Here is a 27,325-nt window from a genome sequence, read left to right as displayed (position 1 = left end):
GAACAAGAAGGCCTACAAACCTGACTAGGTTACACCAGCTCTGTCAGGAGGACTGGGCCAACATTCACCATACTTATTGTGGGAAGCTTATGGAAGGCTACCCGAAACGTTTGACCCAAGTTAAACAATTTAAAGGCAATGCTACCAAATACTAATTGAGTGTATGTAAACTTCTGACCCACTGGGAATGTGGGTCAGAAGCATGTGTTCAGCCCCTCCACATCCCATGTTAACAGCATGTGTTCAGCCCCTCCACATCCCATGTTAACAGCATGTGTTCAGCCCCTCCACATCCCATGTTAACAGCATGTGTTCAGCTCCTCCACATCCCATGTTAACAGCATGTGTTCAGCTCCTCCATATCCCATGTTAACAGCATGTGTTCAGCCCCTCCACATCCCATGTTAACAGCATGTGTTCAGCCCCTCCACATCCCATGTTAACAGCATGTGTTCAGCTCCTCCATATCCCCATGTTAACAGCATGTGTTCAGCCCCTCCACATCCCATGTTAACAGCATGTGTTCAGCCCCTCCACATCCCATGTTAACAGCATGTGTTCAGCTCCTCCATATCCCCATGTTAACAGCATGTGTTCAGCCCCTCCACATCCCATGTTAACAGCATGTGTTCAGCTCCTCCACATCCCATGTTAACAGCATGTGTTCAGCCCCTCCACATCCCATGTTAACAGCATGTGTTCAGTCCCTCCACATCCCATGTTAACAGCATGTGTTCAGCTCCTCCATATCCCCATGTTAACAGCATGTGTTCAGCCCCTCCACATCCCATGTTAACAGCATGTGTTCAGCTCCTCCACATCCCATGTTAACAGCATGTGTTCAGCTCCTCCACATCCCATGTTAACAGCATGTGTTCAGCTCCTCCACATCCCATGTTAACAGCATGTGTTCAGCTCCTCCATATCCCCATGTTAACAGCATGTGTTCAGCTCCTCCACATCCCATGTTAACAGCATGTGTTCAGCTCCTCCACATCCCATGTTAACAGCATGTGTTCAGCTCCTCCACATCCCATGTTAACAGCATGTGTTCAGCTCCTCCATATCCCCATGTTAACAGCATGTGTTCAGCCCCTCCACATCCCATGTTAACAGCATGTGTTCAGCTCCTCCACATCCCATGTTAACAGCATGTGTTCAGCTCCTCCACATCCCATGTTAACAGCATGTGTTCAGCCCCTCCACATCCCATGTTAACAGCATGTGTTCAGCTCCTCCACATCCCATGTTAACAGCATGTGTTCAGCTCCTCCACATCCCATGTTAACAGCATGTGTTCAGCCCCTCCACATCCCATGTTAACAGCACGTGTTCAGCTCCTCCAGTATCTTTGTTCAGTAACATTGTTTTCTTACATCCAATATATTGTAGGAATGAAAGAAGATGTGAAAGCCAATGTGTTGATAGCACTACTAATTGTGGTTATTGTCTTGTGTTGTAGGTTACATGGGCGTTACCATGAGCTGGCTCCACACCTAGTACCCATGGACTACACCAACGAGCCTGACGTTACAATACCCCTAGCTCTTATAGTCAGCATGCCAGAACTAAATGTAGGTAACACTGGTAATCACACTGGTAATCAACACACACTGGTAATCACACTGGTAATCAACACACACTGGTAATCACACTGGTAATCAACACACACTGGTAACCACACTGGTAATCACACTAGTAATCAACACACACTAGTAATCAACACACACTGGTAATCAACACACACTGGTAATCAACACACACTGGTAATCACCGGTAATCAACACACACTGGTAATCAACACACACTGGTAATCAACACACACTGGTAATCAACACACACTGGTAATCAACACACACTGGTAATCACCGGTAATCAACACACCCTAGTGATCAACACACACTGGTAATCAACACACACTGGTAATCACACTGGTAATCAACACACACTGGTAATCACACTGGTAATCAACACACACTGGTAATCACACTGGTAATCAACACACACTGGTAACCACACTGGTAATCACACTGGTAATCACACTAGTAATCAACACACACTAGTAATCAACACACACTGGTAATCAACACACACTGGTAATCAACACACACTGGTAATCACCGGTAATCAACACACACTGGTAATCAACACACACTGGTAATCAACACACCCTAGTGATCAACAAACACTTGTAATCAACACACACTGGTAATCACCGGTAATCAACACACCCTAGTGATCAACACACACTGGTAATCAACACACACTGGTAATCACACTGGTAATCACACTAGTAGTCAACACACACTAGTAATCAACACACACTGGTAATCAACACACACTGGTAATCAACACACACTGGTAACCACCGGTAATCAACACACACTGGTAATCAACACACACTGGTAATCACCGGTAATCAACACACACTGGTAATCAACACACACTGGTAATCAACACACACTGGTAATCACCGGTAATCAACACACCCTAGTGATCAACACACACTGGTAATCAACACACACTGGTAATCAACACACACTGGTGATCACCGGTAATCAACACACCCTAGTGATCAACACAGACTGGTAATCAACACACACTGGTAATCACCGGTAATCAACACACCCTAGTGATCAACACAGACTGGTAATCAACACACACTGGTAATCAACACACACTGGTAATCACCGGTAATCAACACACCCTAGTGATCAACACAGACTGGTAATCAACACACACTGGTAATCACCGGTAATCAACACACCCTAGTGATCAACACAGACTGGTAATCAACACACACTGGTAATCAACACACACTGGTAATCACCGGTAATCAACACACACTGGTAATCAACACACACTGGTAATCAACACACACTGGTAATCACCGGTAATCAACACACCCTAGTGATCAACACACACTGGTAATCAACACACACTGGTAATCAACACACACTGGTAATCACCGGTAATCAACACACACTAGTGATCAACACAGACTGGTAATCAACACACACTGGTAATCACCGGTAATCAACACACCCTAGTGATCAACACAGACTGGTAATCAACACACACTGGTAATCAACACACACTGGTAATCACCGGTAATCAACACACCCTAGTGATCAACACAGACTGGTAATCAACACACACTGGTAATCACCGGTAATCAACACACCCAGTGATCAACACACACTGGTAATGACACCGGTAATCAACACACACTAGTAATCACACTGGTAATCAACACACACTAGTAATCACACTGGTAATCAACACACACTGGTAATCAACACACACTGGTAATCACACTGGTATCACACTGGTAATCAACAAACTGGTAATCAACACACACTAGTAATCACACTAGTAATCAACACACACTGGTAATGAACACACACTGGTCATCAACACACACTGGTAATCAATACACACTAGTAATCAACAAACACTACTAATCACACTAGTAATCAACAAACACTGGTAATCACACTGGTAATCAACACACACTGGTAATCACACTAGTAATCAACACACACTGGTAATTAACACACACTGGTAATCACACTGGTAATCAACACACACTGGTAATCACACTGGTAATCAACACACACTGGTAATCAACACACACTGGTAATCACACTAGTAATCAACACACACTGGTAATCACACTGGTAATCAACACACACTGGTAATCAACACACACTGGTAATCACACTAGTAATCAACACACACTGGTAATCACACTGTGATCAAGAAACTGTGTGCCCTCAAGCTTGGAGGGAAGCTAAAGTAATTCTGCTACCTAAGAATAGTAAAGCCCTCTTTATTGGCTCAAATAGCTGACCAATCAGCCTGTTACCAACCCTTAGTACATTTTGGGGAACAGGTGTGTTTGACCAGATGCAATGCTCTCTCACAGTAAACAATTAACAGATTTATGGCACTTTTTTTATAGGGAAGGGCATTTTTTATTTATTTTATTTATTTAACCTTTATTTAACCAGGTAGGCAAATTGAGAACACGTTCTCATTTACAATTGCGACCTGGCCAAGATAAAGCAAAGCAGTTCGACACATACAACAACACATAGTTACACATGGAGTAAAACAAACATATAGTCAATAATACAGTGAAAAAAATAAGTCTATATACAATGTGAGCAAGTGAGGTGAGATAAGGGAGGTGAAGGCAAACAAATATATGTATAAATAAATAAAAATATAAAAAGGCCATGGAGGCGAAGTGAATACAACACAGCAAGTAAAATAAAAAATAAAAACACTGGAATGGTTGGTTTGCAGTGGAAGAAAGCGCAAAGTAGAGACAGAAATAATGGGGTGCAAAGGAGCAAAATAAATAAATAAATAAATACAGTAGGTAAAGAGGTAGTTGTTTGGGCTAAATTATAGATGGGCTATGTACAGGTGCAGTAATCTATGAGCTGCTCTGACAGCTGGTGCTTAAAGCTAGTGAGGGAGATAAGTGTTTCCAGTTTCAGAGATTTTTGTAGTTCGTTCCAGTCATTGGCAGCAGAGAACTGGAAGGAGAGGCGTCCAAAGGAAGAATTGGTTTTGGGGGTGACTAGAGAGATATACCTGCTGGAGCGCGTGCTACAGGTAGGTGCTGCTATGGTGACCAGCGAGCTGAGATAAGGGGGGACTTTACCTAGCAGGGTCTTGTAGATGACCTGGAACCAGTGGGTTTGGCGACGAGTATGAAGCGAGGGCCAGCCAACGAGAGTGTACAGGTCGCAGTGGTGGGTAGTATATGGGGCTTTGGTGACAAAACGGATGGCACTGTGATAGACTGCATCCAATTTATTGAGTAGGGTTTTGGAGGCTATTTTGTAAATGACATCACCGAAGTCGAGGATTGGCATTCAACATGTACGGTACTTACACAAATGACTGATGATTGGCTGAGAGAAATCTATGATACAATGATTGTGGGGGCTGTCTGTTAGACGTCAGTGCATCTTTTGACATTATCGATCATAGTCTGCAGCTGGAAAAACGTATATGTTATGGCTTTACACCCCCTGCTATTTTGTGGATAAAGAGTTACCTGTCTAACAGAACACAGAGGGTGTTCTTTAATGGAAGCCTCTCCAACATAATCCAGGTAGAATCAGGCATTCCCCAGGGCAGACGTCTAGGCCCCTTTTACTTTTTTCAATCTTTACTAATGATCTGCCACTTGTTCTGAGTAAAGCTTGTGTGTCTACGTACAGTATATGTTTTGACCAGGACAGTTTACAATCTAAGGTAAAGCCAAGTAATTTAGTCTCCTCAACTTGTTCAAGAGCCACACCATTCATTACCAGATTCAGCTGAGCTCTAGAATTTAGGGAACAATTTGTACCAAATAAAATGTTCTTAGTTTTAGAGATGTTCAGGACCAGTTTATTGCTGGCCACATCTTCCAAAACTGACTGAAACTCCTTGTTAAGGATTAGCCCCTTTTTTCAATTTTCGCCTAAAATGACATACCCAGATCTAACTGCCTGTAGCTCAGGACCTGAAGCAAGGATATGCATATTCTTGGTACCATTTGAAAGGAAATACTTCGAAGTTTATGGAAATGTGAAAGGAATGTAGGAGAATATAACACAATAGATCTGGTAAAAGACAATACAAAGAAAAAACCAACTGTTCTTTTTTTTTTTGTACCATCATCTTTGAAATGCAAGAGAAAGGCCATAATGTATTATTCCAGCCCAGGTGCAATTAAGATTTTGGCCACTAGATGAGATCCCTGTATGTGCAAAGTTTCAGACTGATCCAATGAACCTTTACATTTCTGTTCAAAATGTTTTATCAAGACTGCCCAAATGTGCCTAATTCGTTTTTTAATAACTTTTCATGTTCAAAATTGTGCTTACAACCTCATGCTAATCGCATTAGCCTACGTTAGCTCAACCGTCCCGTGGACACCGATCCCGAATAACTTTTAAGGGCTTCAGTGACTTCATTAGCTGTGGTTGCTGACTCGCATATTGTTGAATAATCAGCATACATAGACACACAGGCTTTGTTTAATCATAATAGGTTCAGATAATGACACTTATTTGCTTTCCACATTAAATTCCATTCACACATAGTAAATAAGTAATTGTCTGACCACTGACTCATTGTCTTCTATCAGTGATGTTAGCCTTGTCCCCTTGTCTCTCTCTCTGTTTGTTGTAGAATAGAACCCTTATTGTATCAGTGACATACTGATGATAGCCTTGATAGACAGTGATGTATGAGTAATGACAGCCTTGCCTTGTCTCCCCCTCTCTCTGTGTGTCCTATAGGAGAACCCGTTCAGGAACAGGATCGTGGAGTCCTTCTCTGAGGACGGAGCAGGGAATCTGAGCTTCAACGACTTTGTGGATATGTTCTCTGTCCTCAGTGAGACGGCCCCCAGGGAGCTCAAGGCCATATACGCATTCAAAATATACGGTGAGTATGCTAATATACAGGGCCTTCAGAAAGTATTCACACACCTGAACTTTTTCCAAATGTTGTTGTGTTACAGCCTGAATTAAAAATGTATTACATTGAGATGTTGTGTCTCTGATCTACACACAATACATCATTTCAAAATGGAATTTTGTTTGTAGAACATTTTCTAAATTAATAAAAAATGAAAAGCTGAAATGTCTTGAATCGACAAATATTCAACCCTTTTGTTATGGCAAGCCTACATACATTTAAGAGTAAAAATGTGCTTAACAAATCACATAATACGTTATATGGACTCATTCTGTGTTCAATAATAGTTTTTAACATGATTTTTGAATGACTACCCCATCTCTGTACCCCACACATACAATTACATGTAAGGTAACTCAATTGAGTAGTGAATTTCAAGCACAGATTCAACCAATGCCTTGCAAAGAAGGGTACCAATGCTGAATATCCCTTTGAGCATGGTGAAGTTATTAGATACACTTTAGATGGTGCATCAATACACCCAGTCACTAGAAAGATACAGGTGTCCTTCCTAACTCAGTTGCCAGAGAGGAAGGAAACTGCTCATGGATTTCATCATGGGGCCAATGGTGACTTTAAAACAGTAACAGAGTTTAATGGCTGTGACAGGAGAACACTGAGGATGGATCAACAACATTGTAGTTACTCCACAATACTAACATAAATAACAGAGTGAAAAATAGGAAGCCTGTACATAATACAAATATTTCAAAACATGCCTTCTGCTTGGAACAAGGTACTTAAGTAATACTGCAAAAAATGTGGCAAAGAAATTAACTTTTTGTCCTAAATACAAGGCATTATGCTTGGGGAAACACATCATTGAGTCCCACTCTTCATATTTTTTTAAGCACAGTGGTGGCTGCATCATGTTATGGGTATGGTTGTCATTGGCAAGGACTAGGGAATTTATGATATAAAGAAAGAGCTGAGCACAGGCAAAACCTAGAGGAACACTTAGTTCAATCTTCTTTCCAACAGACACTGGGAGACAAATTCACCTCTTAGCAGGACAATAACCTAAAACACAAGGCCAAATATACACTGGAGTTGCTTACCAAGATGATATTGAATGTTCCTAAGTGGCTTAGTTACAGTTTTGACTTAACTTGGCATGAAAATCTATGGCAAGACTTGAAAATGGCATTCTAGCAATGATTAACAACCAATTTGATTATAAAGAATTATAAAGAATAATGGGCAACTTGCCTAGTTAAATAAAGGTTAAATAAATAAATACAAATTAATAAATATTGTACAATCCAGGTGTGCAAAGCTCTTAGAGACTTATCCCAAAAGACTCACAGCTGTAATTGCTGCCAAATGTTTTCGACAATATGTATTGTCTTAGAGGGGTGAATACTAATCTAATCAAGATATACTAGTGTTGTATTTTTCATATAAAAAAAAATAAAAAAATGAATTTTTCTTCCATGTTCACATGACGGAGTATTGTGTAGATCGTCGACCAAACATTACAATTAAATCCATTTTAATTTCTCTTTGTAACACAACAAAATGTGGAGAAAGTCAAAGGGTGTGAATTCTTGCTGAAGGCACTGTATATGATAATCACATTTAATCCTACATTAATCTCTGTTAAAAGGGTAATTCTACCACTTGTCAACTTCATTTTCAATATCCCAGCACAATGCCAGTGTATACATACAGTATGTGAAAATGGCACATTTTGTAGAAAAAAACTATATTATAAAGTTAACCCTATCTGATGACATTAAGTGTCCCAAAGCTGAGGGAGTACAAATGATGGAGGGTGTAGGGGCTAATTAGACCCTTTGATAGTCACTTCAATCGAGTCAGTTGCCAGCACAAAAATAATAGAATTTGTTTTATTGTCACGTACACCAGATAGTGGTGTCCCATAATGCACTGCATTCTTTTTTTAGTTAGTGCAATTTCACACAAAATAATTGAGGTGCCTAATTATGAGCCACCTGTATCTGTTTGCGTCTGACTTTGAGTCTTGACACGTGTAACATATGAAATAACTCCAAATTAAATGTTTAACTGTTACTTAGGTTCACATCTTGTAAAACTACAGGGGGATTTTTCTTACTTGAATTTCATGCTCGTTTTATTATTTAAATGTAGAACATGAATTGCGTCATTCAAGTGACCAGTCTGTCCCGAAATTGATGGGCTTATTTGATCCCCTCTGAGTTTCATCAGTAACACGTTACAACGGAGGGCCTTCTGAGCGAGTTGGTAGGGGTGAGGAGCTGGTTTGGGATTCATCACCTATGTAACTTTCTGTGTTAGATTTGAACGTGGATAACATCCTGTGTGTGTGTGTGTGTGTGTGTGTGTGTGTGTGTGTGTGTGTGTGTGTGTGTGTGTGTGTGTGTGTGTGTGTGTGTGTGTGTGTGTGTGTGTGTGTGTGTGTGTGTGTGTGTGTGTGTGTGTGTGTGTGTGTGTGTGTGTGTGTGTGTGTGTGTGTGTAGATTTCAATGTGGATAACTTCCTGTGTAAGGAGGATCTGGAGAAGACGTTGAACAAGCTGACGAGGGAGGAGTTGAGCCCTGAAGAGGTCACCCTGGTCTGTGAGAAGGCCATCGTAGAGGCTGACCTAGACGGAGATAGCAAACTGTCCTTCGCTGACTTTGAAAACATGATCACCAGGGCTCCTGACTTTTTAAGGTAACAGTATTATTTTAGTCAGTGTCAGTCATGAAGTGTCAGTCATGAAGTCATGAAGTGCATTCGGAAAGTATTCAGACCACTTGACTTTTTCCACATTTTGTTACATTACAGCCATATTCTAAAATAATGACATCACAATACCCCATAATGACATCACAGTACCCCATAATGACATCACAATACCCTATAATGACAAAACATCCTGTTTCCATTGATCATCCTTGAGATGTTTCTACAACTTGATTGGAGTCCACCTGTGGTAAATTCAGTTGATTGGACATGATATAGACAGGTACACACCTGTCTATATAAGGTCCCACAGGTGACAGTGCATGTCAGAGCAAAAACCAAGCAAAATGAGGTCGAAGGAATTGTCCGTAGAGCTCCAAGACAGGATTGTGTCGAGGCACAGATCTGGGGAAGGGTACCAAAATATTTCTGCAGCATTTAAGGTCCCCAAGAACACAGTGGCCTCCATCATTCTCAAATGGAAGAAGTTTGGAACCATCAATACTATTCCTAGAGGTGGCGGCCCGACCAAACTGAGCAATCAGGGGAGAAATGCCTTGGTGGTCCAGAGTTATTCTGTGGAGATGGGAGAACCTTCCAGAAGGACAAGCATCTCTGTAGCCCTCCACCAATCAGGCCTTTATGGTAGAGTGGCCAGATGGAAGCCACTCCTCAGTAAAAAGCACATGACAGCCCGCTTGAAGTTTTCCAAAAGGCCTACAGTACTGTCTGTCTGTATCCAGAATAATCTAATGTGTGTTACTGATGTCATGAGTAGGTCAGTGTGTTATTGAGGTGATGATAGTAGGTCAGAGTGTTATTGAAGTCATGATAGTAGGTCAGTGTGTTATTGAGGTCATGATAGTAGGTTAGTGTGTTATTGATGTCATGATAGTAGGTCAGTGTGTTATTGAGGTCATGATAGTAGGTTAGTGTGTTATTGAGGTCATGATAGTAGGTCAGAGTGTTATTGAGGTCATGATAGTAGGTTAGTGTGTTATTGAGGTCATGATAGTAGGTCAGAGTGTTATTGAGGTCATGATAGTAGGTTAGAGTGTTATTGAGGTCATGATAGTAGGTTAGTGTGTTATTGAGGTCATGATAGTAGGTCAGTGTGTTATTGAGTTCATGATAGTAGGTTAGTGTGTTATTGAGGTCATGATAGTAGGTCAGTGTGTTATTGAGGTCATGATAGTAGGTTAGTGTGTTATTGAGGTCATGATAGTAGGTTAGTGTGTTATTGAGGTCATGATAGTAGGTTAGTGTGTTATTGAGGTCATGATAGTAGGTCAGAGTGTTATTGAGGTCATGATAGTAGGTTAGTGTGTTATTGAGGTCATGATAGTAGGTCAGAGTGTTATTGAGGTCATGATAGTAGGTTAGAGTGTTATTGAGGTCATGATAGTAGGTTAGTGTGTTATTGATGTCATGATAGTAGGTCAGTGTGTTATTGAGGTCATGATAGTAGGTCAGAGTGTTATTGAGGTCATGATAGTAGGTCAGTGTGTTATTGAGGTCATGATAGTAGGTCAGTGTGTTATTGAGGTCATGATAGTAGGTCAGTGTGTTATTGAGGTCATGATAGTAGGTCAGAGTGTTATTGAGGTCATGATAGTAGGTTAGTGTGTTATTGAGGTCATGATAGTAGGTCAGAGTGTTATTGAGGTCATGATAGTAGGTTAGAGTGTTATTGAGGTCATGATAGTAGGTTAGTGTGTTATTGAGGTCATGATAGTAGGTCAGTGTGTTATTGAGGTCATGATAGTAGGTCAGAGTGTTATTGAGGTCATGATAGTAGGTCAGTGTGTTATTGAGGTCATGATAGTAGGTCAGTGTGTTATTGAGGTCATGATAGTAGGTCAGTGTGTTATTGAGGTCATGATAGTAGGTTAGAGTGTTATTGAGGTCATGATAGTAGGTCAGTGTGTTATTGAGGTCATGATAGTAGGTTAGTGTGTTATTGAGGTCATGATAGTAGGTTAGAGTGTTATTGAGGTCATGATAGTAGGTTAGTGTGTTATTGAGGTCATGATAGTAGGTCAGTGTGTTATTGAGGTCATGATAGTAGGTCAGTGTGTTATTGAGGTCATGATAGTAGGTCAGTGTGTTATTGAGATCATGATAGTAGGTCAGAGTGTTATTGAGGTCATGATAGTAGGTCAGTGTGTTATTGAGGTCATGATAGTAGGTCAGTGTGTTATTGAGGTCATGATAGTAGGTCAGTGTGTTATTGAGGTCATGATAGTAGGTCAGTGTGTTATTGAGGTCATGATAGTAGGTTAGAGTGTTATTGAGGTCATGATAGTAGGTCAGTGTGTTATTGAGGTCATGATAGTAGGTTAGTGTGTTATTGAGGTCATGATAGTAGGTTAGAGTGTTATTGAGGTCATGATAGTAGGTTAGTGTGTTATTGAGGTCATGATAGTAGGTCAGAGTGTTATTGAGGTCATGATAGTAGGTCAGAGTGTTATTGAGGTCATGATAGTAGGTCAGTGTGTTATTGACGTCATGATAGTAGGTCAGTGCGTTATTGAGGTCATGATAGTAGGTCATTGTGTTGTTCCTTAACATGTTTTCTGTTGGTTCTGTCTCATTTTTGCAGTACCTTCCACATAAGAATCTGAAAGGGCTCCAAGGAAAGGTCTATATTCTGATTTCATGGCAGAGATCCTGACCATGCAAAAAAACAATGACCACACCCTGCCCACACCCTGAGCACAGCACAGTGCCTCTCTGCGGCTACAGACATAACTCTCCCTGGACGTCTGTCTGTAGAGATGGCAGCTGATCCAGGAACAGACTGGCTTTGTTCTCACTTTGATCCTGGATCTCTTCAGTTTGGTTGTCCTCTCTGACACACACCCACATTATCTTTGGCCTCCTGTGTTTCCTCTTCATTAGCCTCACTTGTTTTTCATCTGTTTGGTTTCAGGATGTTTTTGGTTGACTATTATATGTCATAGTAATATTATTATCACAACCACTGATGGAACAATGATGCTTTGTATGTTTTCTTAAAACGACAGAGAAACAGGAAGGTGAAATGGGAACCTTTAAGCTGTTGCTCCTCACTCAAACCCAGACCAGGCCTGGCCTTGGAGGAATACCGGAGTACTAGCAGATACACAGAAACATTCCCCTTGTGCCTCAGACCTCCATGCTGACCTCTCCTGTCACTGAAGGACGCTCAGGTCTCCTTAATGAACTGATGGGGACAATCTACAGCCCTGAGAGGGGTCAGGTCAGGACCTGGAACATGCCTGGTTGAAACCTGCCTGGTGTACATTATACAAGACCAGACCAGAGGACAAAGAGAGAAGACAAAGAGAGAAGACAAAGAGAGAAGACAAAGAGAGAGGACAAAGAGAGAGGAAAAAGTGAGAGGAAAAAGTGAGAGAACAAAGAGAGAGGACAAAGAGAGAGGACAGACAGAGAGGACAAAGAGAGAGGACACAGAGAGAGGACAGACAGAGGGGACAGACAGAGAGGACAAAGAGAGAGGACACAGAGAGAGGACAGACAGAGGGGAGACAGAGAGCACAGCGCTGCATCACCAAGGTCACAAAGACAGACGGACAGAGTTTCATGACAGCAATGTACTATTTACTCATCACACGTATAAAACGTAATATTCTGTTTCTCCTGCTGTTAATGAATTGTTGGGTCATTTCTAAGTCTTGTCCAAAATGGCAACCTGGTCCCTAGATAGTGCACTACTTTTGACCCTGGCCAGTAGTGCACTATCTAGTGAATAGGGTGCCGTTTGGAACTCCTTCATGCTCTTGATGAATTGCTCTGGACATTACTATGTTCTGTTGTTGCAATAATTAATGATGATGACATCACACCTGACTGTTCTCTAGTTCTAATGAAGATATGTACCCATCTCTACTGTCTCTACCATACCCTCAGACATCTCTACTGTCTCTACCATACCCTCAGACATCTCTACTGTCTCTACCATACCCTCAGACATCTCTACTGTCTCTACCATACCCTCAGACATCTCTACTATCTCTACCATACCCTCAGACATCTCTACTATCTCTACCATACCCTCAGACATCTCTACTATCTCTACCATACCCTCAGACATCTCTACTGTCTCTACCATACCCTCAGACATCTCTACTGTCTCTACCATACCCTCAGACATCTCTACTATCTCTACCATACCCTCAGACATCTCTACTGTCTCTACCATACCCTCAGACATCTCTACTATCTATACCATACCCTCAGACATCTCTACTATCTCTACCATACCCTCAGACATCTCTACTGTCTCTACCATACCCTCAGACATCTCTACTGTCTCTACCATACCCTCAGACATCTCTACTGTCTCTACCATACCCTCAGACATCTCTACTAGCTCTACCATACCCTCAGACATCTCTACTATCTCTACCATACCCTCAGACATCTCTACTATCTCTACCATACCCTCAGACATCTCTACTGTCTCTACCATACCGTCAGACATCTCTACTGTCTCTACCATACCCTCAGACATCTCTACTGTCTCTACCATACCCTCAGACATCTCTACTGTCTCTACCATACCCTCAGACATCTCTACTGTCTCTACCATACCCTCAGACATCTCTACTATCTCTACCATACCCTCAGACATCTCTACTATCTCTACCATACCCTCAGACATCTCTACTATCTCTACCATACCCTCAGACATCTCTACTGTCTCTACCATACCCTCAGACATCTCTACTGTCTCTACCATACCCTCAGACATCTCTACTATCTCTACCATACCCTCAGACATCTCTACTATCTCTACCATACCCTCAGACATCTCTACTGTCTCTACCATACCCTCAGACATCTCTACTATCTCTACCATACCCTCAGACATCTCTACTATCTCTACCATACCCTCAGACATCTCTACTATCTCTACCATACCCTCAGACATCTCTACTGTCTCTACCATACCCTCAGACATCTCTACTGTCTCTACCATACCCTCAGACATCTCTACTGTCTCTACCATACCCTCAGACATCTCTACTCTCTACCATACCCTCAGACATCTGTACTATCTCTACCATACCCTCAGACATCTCTACTGTCTCTACCATACCCTCAGACATCTCTACTGTCTCTACCATACCCTCAGACATCTCTACTATCTCTACCATACCCTCAGACATCTCTACTATCTCTACCATACCCTCAGACATCTCTACTATCTCTACCATACCCTCAGACATCTCTACTATCTCTACCATACCCTCAGACATCTCTACTATCTCTACCATACCCTCAGACATCTCTACTGTCTCTACCATACCGTCAGACATCTCTACTATCTCTACCATACCCTCAGACATCTCTACTATCTCTACCATACCCTCAGACATCTCTACTGTCTCTACCATACCCTCAGACATCTCTACTATCTCTACCATAACCTCAGACATCTCTACTGTCTCTACCATATCCTCAGACATCTCTACTATCTCTACCATACCCTCAGACATCTCTACTATCTCTACCATACCCTCAGACATCTCTACTGTCTCTACCATACCCTCAGACATCTCTACTGTCTTTACCATACCCTCAGACATCTCTACTATCTCTACCATACCCTCAGACATCTCTACTGTCTCTACCATATCCTCAGACATCTCTACTATCTCTACCATACCCTCAGACATCTGTACTATCTCTACCATACCCTCAGACATCTCTACTGTCTCTACCATACCCTCAGACATCTCTACTGTCTCTACCATACCCTCAGACATCTCTACTATCTCTACCATACCCTCAGACATCTCTACTGTCTCTACCATACCGTCAGACATCTCTACTATCTCTACCATACCCTCAGACATCTCTACTATCTCTACCATACCCTCAGACATCTCTACTGTCTCTACCATACCCTCAGACATCTCTACTATCTCTACCATACCCTCAGACATCTCTACTGTCTCTACCATATCCTCAGACATCTCTACTATCTCTACCATACCCTCAGACATCTCTACTATCTCTACCATACCCTCAGACATCTCTACTGTCTCTACCATACCCTCAGACATCTCTACTGTCTTTACCATACCCTCAGACATCTCTACTATCTCTACCATACCCTCAGACATCTCTACTGTCTCTACCATACCCTCAGACATCTCTACTATCTCTACCATACCCTCAGACATCTCTACTGTCTCTACCATACCCTCAGACATCTCTACTATCTCTACCATACCCTCAGACATCTCTACTATCTCTACCATACCCTCAGACATCTCTACTATCTCTACCATACCCTCAGACATCTCTACTGTCTCTACCATACCCTCAGACATCTCTACTGTCTCTACCATACCCTCAGACATCTCTACTATATCTACCATACCCTCAGACATCTCTACTATCTCTACCATACCCTCAGACATCTCTACTGTCTCTACCATACCCTCAGACATCTCTACTGTCTCTACCATACCCTCAGACATCTCTACTGTCTCTACCATACCCTCAGACATCTCTACTATCTCTACCATACCCTCAGACATCTCTACTGTCTCTACCATACCCTCAGACATCTCTACTATCTCTACCATACCCTCAGACATCTCTACTATCTCTACCATACCCTCAGACATCTCTACTATCTCTACCATACCCTCAGACATCTCTACTATCTCTACCATACCCTCAGACATCTCTACTATCTCTACCATACCCTCAGACATCTCTACTATCTCTACCATACCCTCAGACATCTCTACTATCTCTACCATACCCTCAGACATCTCTACTATCTCTACCATACCCTCAGACATCTCTACTGTCTCTACCATACCCTCAGAAATCTCTACTATCTCTACCATACCCTCAGACATCTCTACTATCTCTACCATACCCTCAGACATCTCTACTATCTCTACCATACCCTCAGACATCTCTACTGTCTCTACCATACCCTCAGACATCTCTACTGTCTCTACCATACCGTCAGACATCTCTACTATCTCTAACATACCCTCAGACATCTCTACTGTCTCTACCATACCCTCAGACATCTCTACTATCTCTACCATACCCTCAGACATCTCTACTATCTCTACCATACCCTCAGACATCTCTACTATCTCTACCATACCCTCAGACATCTCTACTGTCTCTACCATACCGTCAGACATCTCTACTATCTCTAACATACCCTCAGACATCTCTACTGTCTCTACCATACCCTCAGACATCTCTACTGTCTCTACCATACCCTCAGACATCTGTACTATCTCTACCATACCCTCAGACATCTCTACTATCTCTACCATACCCTCAGACATCTCTACTATCTCTACCATACCCTCAGACATCTCTACTATCTCTACCATACCCTCAGACATCTCTACTATCTCTACCATACCCTCAGACATCTCTACTGTCTTTACCATACCCTCAGACATCTCTACTGTCTTTACCATACCCTCAGACATCTCTACTGTCTTTACCATACCCTCAGACATCTCTACTGTCTCTACCATACCCTCAGACATCTCTACTGTCTTTACCATACCCTCAGACATCTCTACTGTCTTTACCAGACCCTCAGACATCTCTACTGTCTCTACCATACCCTCAGACATCTCTACTATCTCTACCATACCCTCAGACATCTCTACTATCTCTACCATACCCTCAGACATCTCTACTATCTCTACCATACCCTCAGACATCTCTACTATCTCTACCATACCCTCAGACATCTCTACTGTCTTTACCATACCCTCAGACATCTCTACTATCTCTACCATACCCTCAGACATCTCTATTGTCTCTACCATACCCTCAGACATCTCTACTGTCTCTACCATACCCTCAGACATCTCTACTATCTCTACCATACCCTCAGACATCTCTACTATCTCTACCATACCCCCAAACATCTCTACTATCTCTACCATACCCTCAGACATCTCTACTATCTCTACCATACCCTCAGACATCTCTACTGTCTCTACCATACCCTCAGACATCTCTACTATCTCTACCATACCCTCAGACATCTCTACTGTCTCTACCATACCCCCAAACATCTCTACTATCTCTACCATACCCTCAGACATCTCTACTATCTCTACCATACCCTCAGACATCTCTACTATCTCTACCATACCCTCAGACATCTCTACTGTCTCTACCATACCCTCAGACATCTCTACTATCTCTAACATACCCTCAGACATCTCTACTATCTCTACCATACCCTCAGACATCTCTACTGTCTCTACCATACCCTCAGACATCTCTACTATCTCTAACATACCCTCAGACATCTCTACTATCTCTACCATACCCTCAGACATCTCTACTATCTCTACCATACCCTTCAGACATCTCTACTATCTCTACCATACCCTCAGACATCTCTACTATCTCTACCATACCCTCAGACATCTCTACTATCTCTACCATACCCTCAGACAACTCTACTGCTACCAGTCTCTTACCCCTCACCTCAGGGGACCCTCAGACATCTCTACTGTCTCTACCATACCCTCAGACATCTCTACTATCTCTACCATACCCTCAGACATCTCTACTATCTCTACCATACCCTCAGACATCTCTACTGTCTCTACCATACCCTCAGACATCTCTACTATCTCTACCATACCCCCAAACATCTCTACTATCTCTACCATACCCTCAGACATCTCTACTATCTCTACCATACCCTCAGACATCTCTACTGTCTCTACCATACCCTCAGACATCTCTACTATCTCTACCATACCCTCAGACATCTCTACTATCTCTACTATACCCTCAGACATCTCTACTGCTACCAGTCTCTTACCCCTCTCCTCAGGGAACCCTCAGACATCTCTACTTTATTTTTTTATTTAACCTTTATTTAACCAGGAAGGGCTCATTGAGATTTAAAATCTCTTTTTCAAGAGCGTCCTGGCCAAGATAGGCAGAACCAAGTCATTACAAAAAATTACAGACAGACAACATGAAAAACTACAAGTAATCTAGTAAAAACTATTCATGAATTCACAAGAGTATAACAATATCAAAAACAGCAAATTAAAAACATTGACAGGTCAGGGAATCAGCCTCAAAATCCTTCATCAGTGATTTAAAAACACCAATCGGAGAGATGGTACCAGTCTCTTACCCCTCTCCTCAGGGGACCCTCAGACATCTCTACTGCTACCAGTCTCTTACCCCTCTCCTCAGGGGACCCTCAGGCATCTCTACTGCTACCAGTCTCTTAGCTCTCTCCTCAGGGGACCCTCAGACATCTCTACTGTCTCTACCATACCCTCAGACATCTCTACTATCTCTACCATACCCCCAAACATCTCTACTATCTCTACCATACCCTCAGACATCTCAACTATCTCTACCATACCCTCAGACATCTCTACTGTCTCTACCATACCCTCAGACATCTCTACTATCTCTACCATACCCTCAGACATCTCTACTATCTCTACCATACCCTCAGACATCTCTACTGCTACCAGTCTCTTACCCCTCTCCTCAGGGAACCCTCAGACATCTCTACTTTATTTTTTTATTTAACCTTTATTTAACCAGGAAGGGCTCATTGAGATTTAAAATCTCTTTTTCAAGAGCGTCCTGGCCAAGATAGGCAGAACCAAGTCATTACAAAAAATTACAGACAGACAACATGAAAAACTACAAGTAATCTAGTAAAAACTATTCATGAATTCACAAGAGTATAACAATATCAAAAACAGCAAATTAAAAACATTGACAGGTCAGGGAATCAGCCTCAAAATCCTTCATCAGTGATTTAAAAACACCAATCGGAGAGATGGTACCAGTCTCTTACCCCTCTCCTCAGGGGACCCTCAGACATCTCTACTGCTACCAGTCTCTTACCCCTCTCCTCAGGGGACCCTCAGGCATCTCTACTGCTACCAGTCTCTTAGCTCTCTCCTCAGGGGACCCTCAGACATCTCTACTGTCTCTTACCCCTCTCTTCAGGGGACCCTCAGACATCTCTACTGCTACCAGTCTCTTACCCCTCTCCTCAGGGGACCCTCAGACATCTCTACTGTCTCTTACCCCTCTCTTCAGGGGACCCTCAGACATCTCTACTGCTACCAGTCTCTTACCCCTCTCCTCAGGGGACCCTCAGACATCTCTACTGCTACCAGTCTCTTACCCCTCTCCTCAGGGGACCCTCAGACATCTCTACTGCTACCAGTCTCTTACCCCTCTCCTCAGGGGACCCTCAGACATCTCTACTGCTACCAGTCTGTTACCCCTCTCCTCAGGGAACCCTCAGACATCTCTACTGCTACCAGTCTCTTACCCCTCTCCTCAGGGGACCCTCAGACATCTCTACGAGAGGTTTGGAACAGCTGGGGGTCCCCGAGGAGAGGTTTGGAACAGCTGGGGGTCACCGAGGAGAGGTTTGGAACACCTGGGGGTCTCCGAGGAGAGGTTTGAGAACAGCTGGGGGTCTCCGAGGAGAGGTTTGGAACAGCTGGGGGTCACCGAGGAGAGGTTTGGAACAGCTGGGGGTCCCCGAGGAGAGGTTTGGACCAGCTGGGGGTCCCGAGGAGAGGTTTGGAACAGTTGGGGTCACCGAGGAGAGGTTTGGAACAGCTGGGGGTCCCCGATGAGAGGTTTGGAACAGCTGGGGTCTCCGAGGAGAGGTTTGGAACAGCTGGGGGTCCCCGAGGAGAGGTTTGGAACAGCTGGGGGTCCCCGAGGAGAGGTTTGGAACAGCGGGGGTCTCCGAGGAGAGGTTTGGAACAGCTGGGGGTCCCCGAAGAGAGGTTTGGAACAGTTGGGGTCACCGAAGTGAGGCTTGGAACAGCTGGGGGTCCCCGAGGTGAGGTTTGGAACAGCTGGGGGTCCCCGAGGAGAGGTTTGTAACAGTTGGGGTCCCCGAGGAGAGGTTTGGAACAGCTGGGGGTCCCCGAGGAGAGGTTTGGAACAGCTGAGGGTCCCCGAGGAGAGGTTTGGAACAGCTGGGGGTCCCCGAGGAGAGGTTTGGAACAGCTGGGGGTCCCCGAGGAGAGGTTTGAGAACAGCTGGGGGTCCCTGAGGAGAGGTTTGGAACAGCTGAGGGTCTCCGAGGAGAGGTTTGGAACAGCTGGGGGTCCCCGAGGAGAGGTTTGAGAACAGCTGGGGTCCCCGAGGAGAGGTTTGGAACAGCTGAGGGTCTCCGAGGAGAGGTTTGGAACAGCTGGGGGTCCCTGAGGAGAGGTTTGGAACAGCTGAGGGTCTCCGAGGAGAGGTTTGGAACAGCTGGGGGTCCCCGAGGAGAGGTTTGAGAACAGCTGGGGTCCCCGAGGAGAGGTTTGGAACAGCTGAGGGTCTCCGAGGAGAGGTTTGGAACAGCTGGGGGTCCCCGAGGAGAGGTTTGGAACAGCTGGGGGTCCCCGAGGAGAGGTTTGGAACAGCTGGGGGTCCCTGAGGAGAGGTTTGGAACAGCTGAGGGTCTCTGAGGAGAGGTTTGGAACAGCTGGGGTCCCCGAGGAGAGGTTTGGAACAGCTGGGGTCCCCGAGGAGAGGTTAAGAACAGCTGGGGTCCCCGAGGAGAGGTTTGGAACAGCTGGGGTCCCCGAGGAGAGGTTTGGAACAGTTGGGGCCCCCGAGGTGAGGTTTGGAACAGCTGGGGGTCCCCGAGGAGAGGTTTGGAACAGTTGGGGTCCCCGAGGAGAGGTTTGGAACAGCTGAGGGTCTCCGAGGAGAGGTTTGGAACAGCTGGGGGTCCCCGAGGAGAGGTTTGGAACAGCTGGGTGTCCCCGAGGAGAGGTTTGGAACAGCTGGGGGTCCCTGGGGAGAGGTTTGGAACAGCTGAGGGTCTCCGAGGAGAGGTTTGGAACAGCTGGGGTCCCCGAGGAGAGGTTTGGAACAGCTGGGGTCCCCGAGGAGAGGTTAAGAACAGCTGGGGTCCCCGAGGAGAGGTTTGGAACAGCTGGGGGTCCCCGAGGAGAGGTTTGGAACAGCTGGTGTCCCCGAGGAGAGGTTTGAGAACCCCTGTCTTATCCTCTTTATCAAGCCATCCACCATTCACATCGTTATACAGTGATTCTCTGATTAATACAAATGTTCCTGTATTTAAACTCCTTGTTACTGTCTCTTCAATTAAAACAATTCAATATTTTATGTGAATTTGGGGCATTTGGCTAAACTTTTAATAAACACATTTTCTGTGGCTTGTTGACTGGATGGTTTGACTTCTGACAGCCGTCGATTCTCTCAGCTTCTGAGAAAAGTGTTACCGTTCATGGTGCTTTCTTGAGGTGACCATAAAGGAGTGATGTATGGTAATCATCCTACCTTGACCGGGATTCAATCTGACCCTTTAAAGGCAATGTTCCCATATTCGTGGAGACTGCAGTCACGGTAAATGTCGTAAATGTCGGCTCGATTGGAAATGACCTTTTAATGGCTAGCACTATAACATGCATGTATGTTTTTTAAACTTAGTCATCAATAAATATATGACCGCTAAACGATTATTCCATGAAAAGCCCAAACCATATAATTTTCAGCATCAGCTATGATCTGGAACCCTCAACTGTGAATGATGTTTTACCCTGTGGTGCTCCCTCCCAGTCTCCCCTCCCTCCCAGTCTCCCCCTCCCTCCCAGTCTCCCCCTCGTCTCCACGCTAGCAGCAGTAGGAGCTGATATTGTACTATGTGGTGGTCCCCCCCAGTCTCCCCCTCCCTCCCAGCCTCCCCCTCGTCTCCCAGTCTCCCCCTCCCTCCCAGCCTCCCCCTCCCTCCCAGTCTCCCCCTCCCTCCCAGCCTCCCCCTCGTCTCCACGCTAGCAGCAGTAGGAGCTGATAGTATACCCTGTGGTGCTCCCTCCCAGTCTCCCCCTCGTCTCCACGCTATCAGCAGTAGGAGCTGATATTATACACAGTGGTGCTCCCTCCCAGTCTCCCCCTCCCTCCCAGTCTCCCCCTCCCTCCCAGTCACCCCCTCCCTCCCAGTCTCCCCCTCCCTCCCAGTCTCCCCCTCGCTCCCAGTCTCCCCCTCGTCTCCACGCTAGCAGCAGTAGGAGCTGATATTATACCCTGTGGTGCTCCCTCCCAGTCTCCCCCTCCCTCCCAGTCTCCCCCTCCCTCCCAGTCACCCCCTCCCTCCCAGTCTCCCCCTCCCTCCCAGTCTCCCCCTCGTCTCCACGCTAGCAGCAGTAGGAGCTGATATTATACCCTGTGGTGCTCCCTCCCAGTCTCCCCCTCCCTCCCAGTCTCCCCCTCCCTCCCAGTCTCCCCCTCCCTCCCAGTCTCCCCCTCGTCTCCACGCTAGCAGCAGTAGGAGCTGATAGTATACCATGTGGTGCTCCCTCCCAGTCTCCCCCTCCCTCCCAGCCTCCCCCTCGTCTCCCAGTCTCCCCCTCCCTCCCAGTCACCCCCTCCCTCCCAGCCTCCCCCTCCCTCCCAGTCTCCCCCTCCCTCCCAGTCTCCCCCTCCCTCCCAGTCTCCCCCTCGTCTCCACGCTATCAGCAGTAGGAGCTGATATTATACCCTGTGGTGCTCCCTCCCAGTCTCCCCCTCCCTCCCAGTCCCCCTCCCTCCCAGTCACCCCCTCCCTCCCAGCCTCCCCCTCCCTTCCAGTCTCCCCCTCCCTCCCAGTCTCCCCCTCCCTCCCAGTCTCCCCCTCGTCTCCACGCTATCAGCAGTAGGAGCTGATATTATACCCTGTGGTGCTCCCTCCCAGTCTCCCCCTCCCTCCCAGTCTCCCCCTCCCTCCCAGTCACCCCCTCCCTCCCAGTCTCCCCCTCCCTCCCAGTCACCCCCTCCCTCCCAGCCTCCCCCTCCCTCCCAGTCTCCCCCTCCCTCCCAGTCTCCCCCTCCCTCCCAGTCTCCCCCTCGTCTCCACGCTAGCAGCAGTAGGAGCTGATATTATACCCTGTGGTGCTCCCTCCCAGCCTCCCCCTCCCTCCCAGTCTCCCCCTCGTCTCCCAGTCTCCCCCTCCCTCCCAGTCTCCCCCTCGTCTCCACGCTAGCAGCAGTCGGAGCTGATATTATACCATGTGGTGCTCCCTCCCAGTCTCCCCCTCCCTCCCAGTCTCCCCCTCCCTCCCAGTCTCCCCCTCCCTCCCAGTCTCCCCCTCCCTCCTAGTCTCCCCCTCGTCTCCATGCTATCAGCATTAGGAGCTGATATTATTACCATGTGGTGCTCCCTCCCAGTCTCCCCCTCCCTCCCAGTCTCCCCCTCGTCTCCACGCTAGCAGCAGTAGGAGCTGATATTATACCCTGTGGTGCTCCCTCCCAGTCTCCCCCTCCCTCCCAGTCTCCCCCTCCCTCCCAGTCTCCCCCTCGTCTCCCAGTCTCCCCCTCGTCTCCCAGTCTCCCCCTCGTCTCCACGCTAGCAGCAGTAGGAGCTGATATTATACCCTGTGGTGCTCCCTCCCAGTCTCCCCCTCCCTCCCAGTCTCCCCCTCCCTCCCAGTCTCCCCCTCCCTCCCAGTCTCCCCCTCGTCTCCCAGTCTCCCCCTCCCTCCCAGTCTCCCCCTCGTCTCCACGCTATCAGCAGTAGGAGCTGATATTATACCCTGTGGTGCTCCCTCCCAGCCTCCCCCTCCTTCCCAGTCTCCCCCTCGTCTCCATGCTATCAGCAGTAGGAGCTGATATTATTACCATGTGGTGCTCCCTCCCAGTCTCCCCCTCCCTCCCAGTCTCCCCCTCGTCTCCACGCTAGCAGCAGTAGGAGCTGATATTATACCCTGTGGTGCTCCCTCCCAGTCTCCCCCTCCCTCCCAGTCTCCCCCTCCCTCCCAGTCTCCCCCTCCCTCCCAGTCTCCCCCTCCCTCCCAGTCTCCCCCTCGTCTCCTAGTCTCCCCCTCGTCTCCCAGTCTCCCCCTCGTCTCCACGCTAGCAGCAGTAGGAGCTGATATTATACCCTGTGGTGCTCCCTCCCAGTCTCCCCCTCCCTCCCAGTCTCCCCCTCCCTCCCAGTCTCCCCCTCGTCTCCCAGTCTCCCCCTCCCTCCCAGTCTCCCCCTCGTCTCCACGCTATCAGCAGTAGGAGCTGATATTATACCCTGTGGTGCTCCCTCCCAGCCTCCCCCTCCCTCCCAGTCTCCCCCTCGTCCCCACGCTAGCAGCAGTAGGAGCTGATATTTTACCCAATATCTCTTATAGCTCAAAGTGGAAGAGAGATTGACTTCCTTATTACTTGTTTTTGTAAGAGGTGTTGACAATCTGAAGGTACCGAGCTGTCTGTCTAAGTTACTGGCACACAGCTCAGACTCCCATGCATACACCACAAGACATGCCACCAGAGATCTCTTCACAGTCCCCAAGTCCAGAACAGACTATGGGAGGTGCACAGTACTACATAGAGCCATGACTACATGGAACTCTATTCCACATAAGGTAACTGATGCAAGCATAACCTGCCTAAACGACTACCGACCCGTAGCGTCTGTAGCCATGAAGTGCTTTGAAAGGCTGAACATGGCACACATCAACACCATTATCCCAGAAACCCTAGACTCACTCCAATTTACATACCGCCCCAACAGATCCACAGATGATGAAATCTCTACACTGCCCTTTCTCTACACTACTCCACACTGCCCTTTCTCACCTGGGCAAAAGAAACACCTATGTGAGAATGCTATTCATTGACTACAGCTCAGCGTTCAACACCATAGTGCTCTCAAAGTTCATCACTAAGCAAAGGACCCTGGGACTAAACACCTCCCTCTGCAACTAGATCCTGAACTTTCTGACGAGACGCCCCCAGTTTATAAGGGTAGGTAACAACACATCCACCACGCTGATCCTCAACACAGGGGCCCCTCAGGGGTGCATGCTCAGTCTCTTCCTGTACTCCCTATTCACACATGACTGCACGGCCAGGCACGACTCCAACACCATCATTAAGTTTGCCGATGACATAACAGTGGTAGGCCTGATCACCGACAGCGATGAGACCGCCTATAGGGAGGAGGTCAGAGACCTGGCAGTGTGGTGCCAGGACAACAACCTCTCCCTCAACGTGATCAAGACAAAGGAGATGATTGTGGACTACAGGAAAAAGAGGACTGAGCACGGCCCTATTCTCATCGACGGGGCTGCAATGGAGCAGGTTGAGAGCTTCATGTTCCCTGGTGTCCACATCAACAACAAACTAACATGGTCCAAGCACACCAAGACAGTTGGGAAGATGGCACAACAAAAGATTGGGCATGGGTCCTCAGATCCTCAAAAGGTTCCACAGCTGCACCACCGAGAGCATCCGGACTGTTTGCATCACTGCCTGGTATTGGCAACTGCACGGCCTATGACCGCAAGGCACTACAGAGGGTAGTGCGAACGGCCCAGTACATCACTGGGGCCAAGCTTCCTGCCATCCAGGACCTCTATACCAGGTGGTGTCAGAGGAAGGCCCTAAAAATTGTCAATGACTCCAGCCACCCTAGTCATAGACTGTTCTCTCTGCTACAGCATGGCAAGCGGTTCCGGAGCGCCAAGTCTAGGTCCAAGAGGCTTCTAAACACTTCTACCCCCAAGCGATAAGACTCCTGAACACCTAATCAAATGGCTACCCAGACTATTTCCATTGCCCTCCCCTCTTTTACACCACTTCTACTCTCTGTTGTTATCCTCTATGCATAGTCACTTTCATAACTCTACCTACATGTACATATTACCTCAACTAACCGGTGCCCAAGCACATTGACTCTGTACCGGTACCCCCTGTATATAGTCTCCACATTGACTCTGTACCGGTACCCCCCTGTATATAGCCTCCACATTGACTCTGTACCGGTACCCCCCTGTATATAGTCTCCACATTGACACTATACCAGTACCCTCTGTATATAGCCTCCACATTGACTCTGTACCGGTACCCCCTGTATATAGCCTCCACATTGACTCTGTACCGGTACCCCCCTGTATATAGCCTCCACATTGACTCTGTACCAGTACCCCCTGTATATAGCCTCCACATTGACTCTGTACCGGTACCCCCCTGTATATAGCCTCCACATTGACTCTGTACCGGTACCCCCTGTATATAGCCTCCACATTGACTCTGTACCGGTACCCCCTGTATATAGCCTCCACATTGACTCTGTACCAGTACCCCCTGTATATAGCCTCCACATTGACTCTGTACCGGTACCCCCTGTATATAGCCTCCACATTGACTCTGTACCGGTACCCCCTATATATAGCCTCCACATTGACTCTGTACCGGTACCCCCTTTATATAGCCTCCACATTGACTCTGTACCGGTACCCCCTGTATATAGCCTCCACATTGACTCTGTACCAGTACCCCCTGTATATAGCCTCCACATTGACTCTGTACCGGTACCCCCTGTATATAGCCTCCACATTGACTCTGTACCGGTACCCTCTGTATATAGCCTCCACATTGGCTCTGTACCGGTACCCCCTGTATATAGCCTCCACATTGACTCTGTACCAGTACACCCTGTGTATAGCCTCCACATTGACTCTGTACCGGTACCCCATATATATAGCCTCCACATTGACTCTGTACCAGTACCCCCTGTATATAGCCTCCACAATGACTCTGTACCTGTACCCCATGTATATAGCCTCCACATTGACTCTGTACCAGTACCCCCTGTATATAGCCTCCACATTGACTCTGTATCGGTACCCCCTGTATATAGCCTCCACATTGACTCTGTACCGGTACTCCCTATATATAGCCTCCACAATGACTCTGTACCAGTACCCCATGTATATATCCTCCACATTGACTCTGTACTGGTACCCCCTGTATATAGTCTCCACATTGACTCTGTACCGGTACCCCCTGTATATAGCCTCCACATTGACTCTGTACCGTAATACCCTGTATATAGCATCCACATTGACTCTGTACCGGTACCCCCTGTATATAGCCTCCACATTGACTCTGTACCGGTACCCCCTGTATATAGCCTCCACATTGACTCTGTACCGGTACCCCCTGTATATAGCCTCCACATTGACTCTGTACCGGTACCCCCTGTATATAGCCTCCACATTGACTCTGTACCGGTACCCCCCTGTATATAGCCTCCACATTGACTCTGTACCAGTACCCCCTGTATATAGCCTCCACATTGACTCTGTACCGGTACCCCCCTGTATATAGCCTCCACATTGACTCTGTACCAGTACCCCTTTTATATAGCCTC

The 27,325-nt window shown here is 46.3% G+C and overlaps 1 protein-coding gene across 1 annotated transcript; it reads left to right on the top strand.

Moving 5' to 3' along the window:
- The first annotated feature begins 1,456 nt into the window (after positions 1-1,456).
- LOC139584014 (calcium and integrin-binding family member 2-like) lies at positions 1,457-11,783 on the top strand. Its single transcript, XM_071415553.1, has 4 exons — positions 1,457-1,574; positions 6,309-6,456; positions 8,952-9,147; positions 11,762-11,783. The coding sequence occupies exons 1-4, from the start codon at positions 1,506-1,508 to the stop codon at positions 11,781-11,783; spliced, it is 435 nt and encodes a 144-aa protein (XP_071271654.1). The 5' UTR covers positions 1,457-1,505.
- The last annotated feature ends 15,542 nt before the right edge of the window (positions 11,784-27,325 follow it).

Source organism: Salvelinus alpinus, chromosome 9, assembly GCF_045679555.1.
Source record: "Salvelinus alpinus chromosome 9, SLU_Salpinus.1, whole genome shotgun sequence".
NCBI lineage: Eukaryota > Metazoa > Chordata > Actinopteri > Salmoniformes > Salmonidae > Salvelinus > Salvelinus alpinus.
The sequence above is the reverse complement of the archived record's forward strand: the minus strand, read 5'-3'. Positions and strand labels throughout refer to the sequence as shown.

Coding starts and splice junctions, on each gene's coding strand:
- LOC139584014 (XM_071415553.1), top strand. CDS start 1,506: ATGGACTACACCAACGAGCCTGACGTTACAATACCCCTAGCTCTTATA. Junction 1,575..6,308: donor TCAGCATGCCAGAACTAAAT/GTAGGTAACACT, acceptor TGTGTCCTATAG/GAGAACCCGTTCAGGAACAG. Junction 9,148..11,761: donor AGGGCTCCTGACTTTTTAAG/GTAACAGTATTA, acceptor TCATTTTTGCAG/TACCTTCCACATAAGAATCT.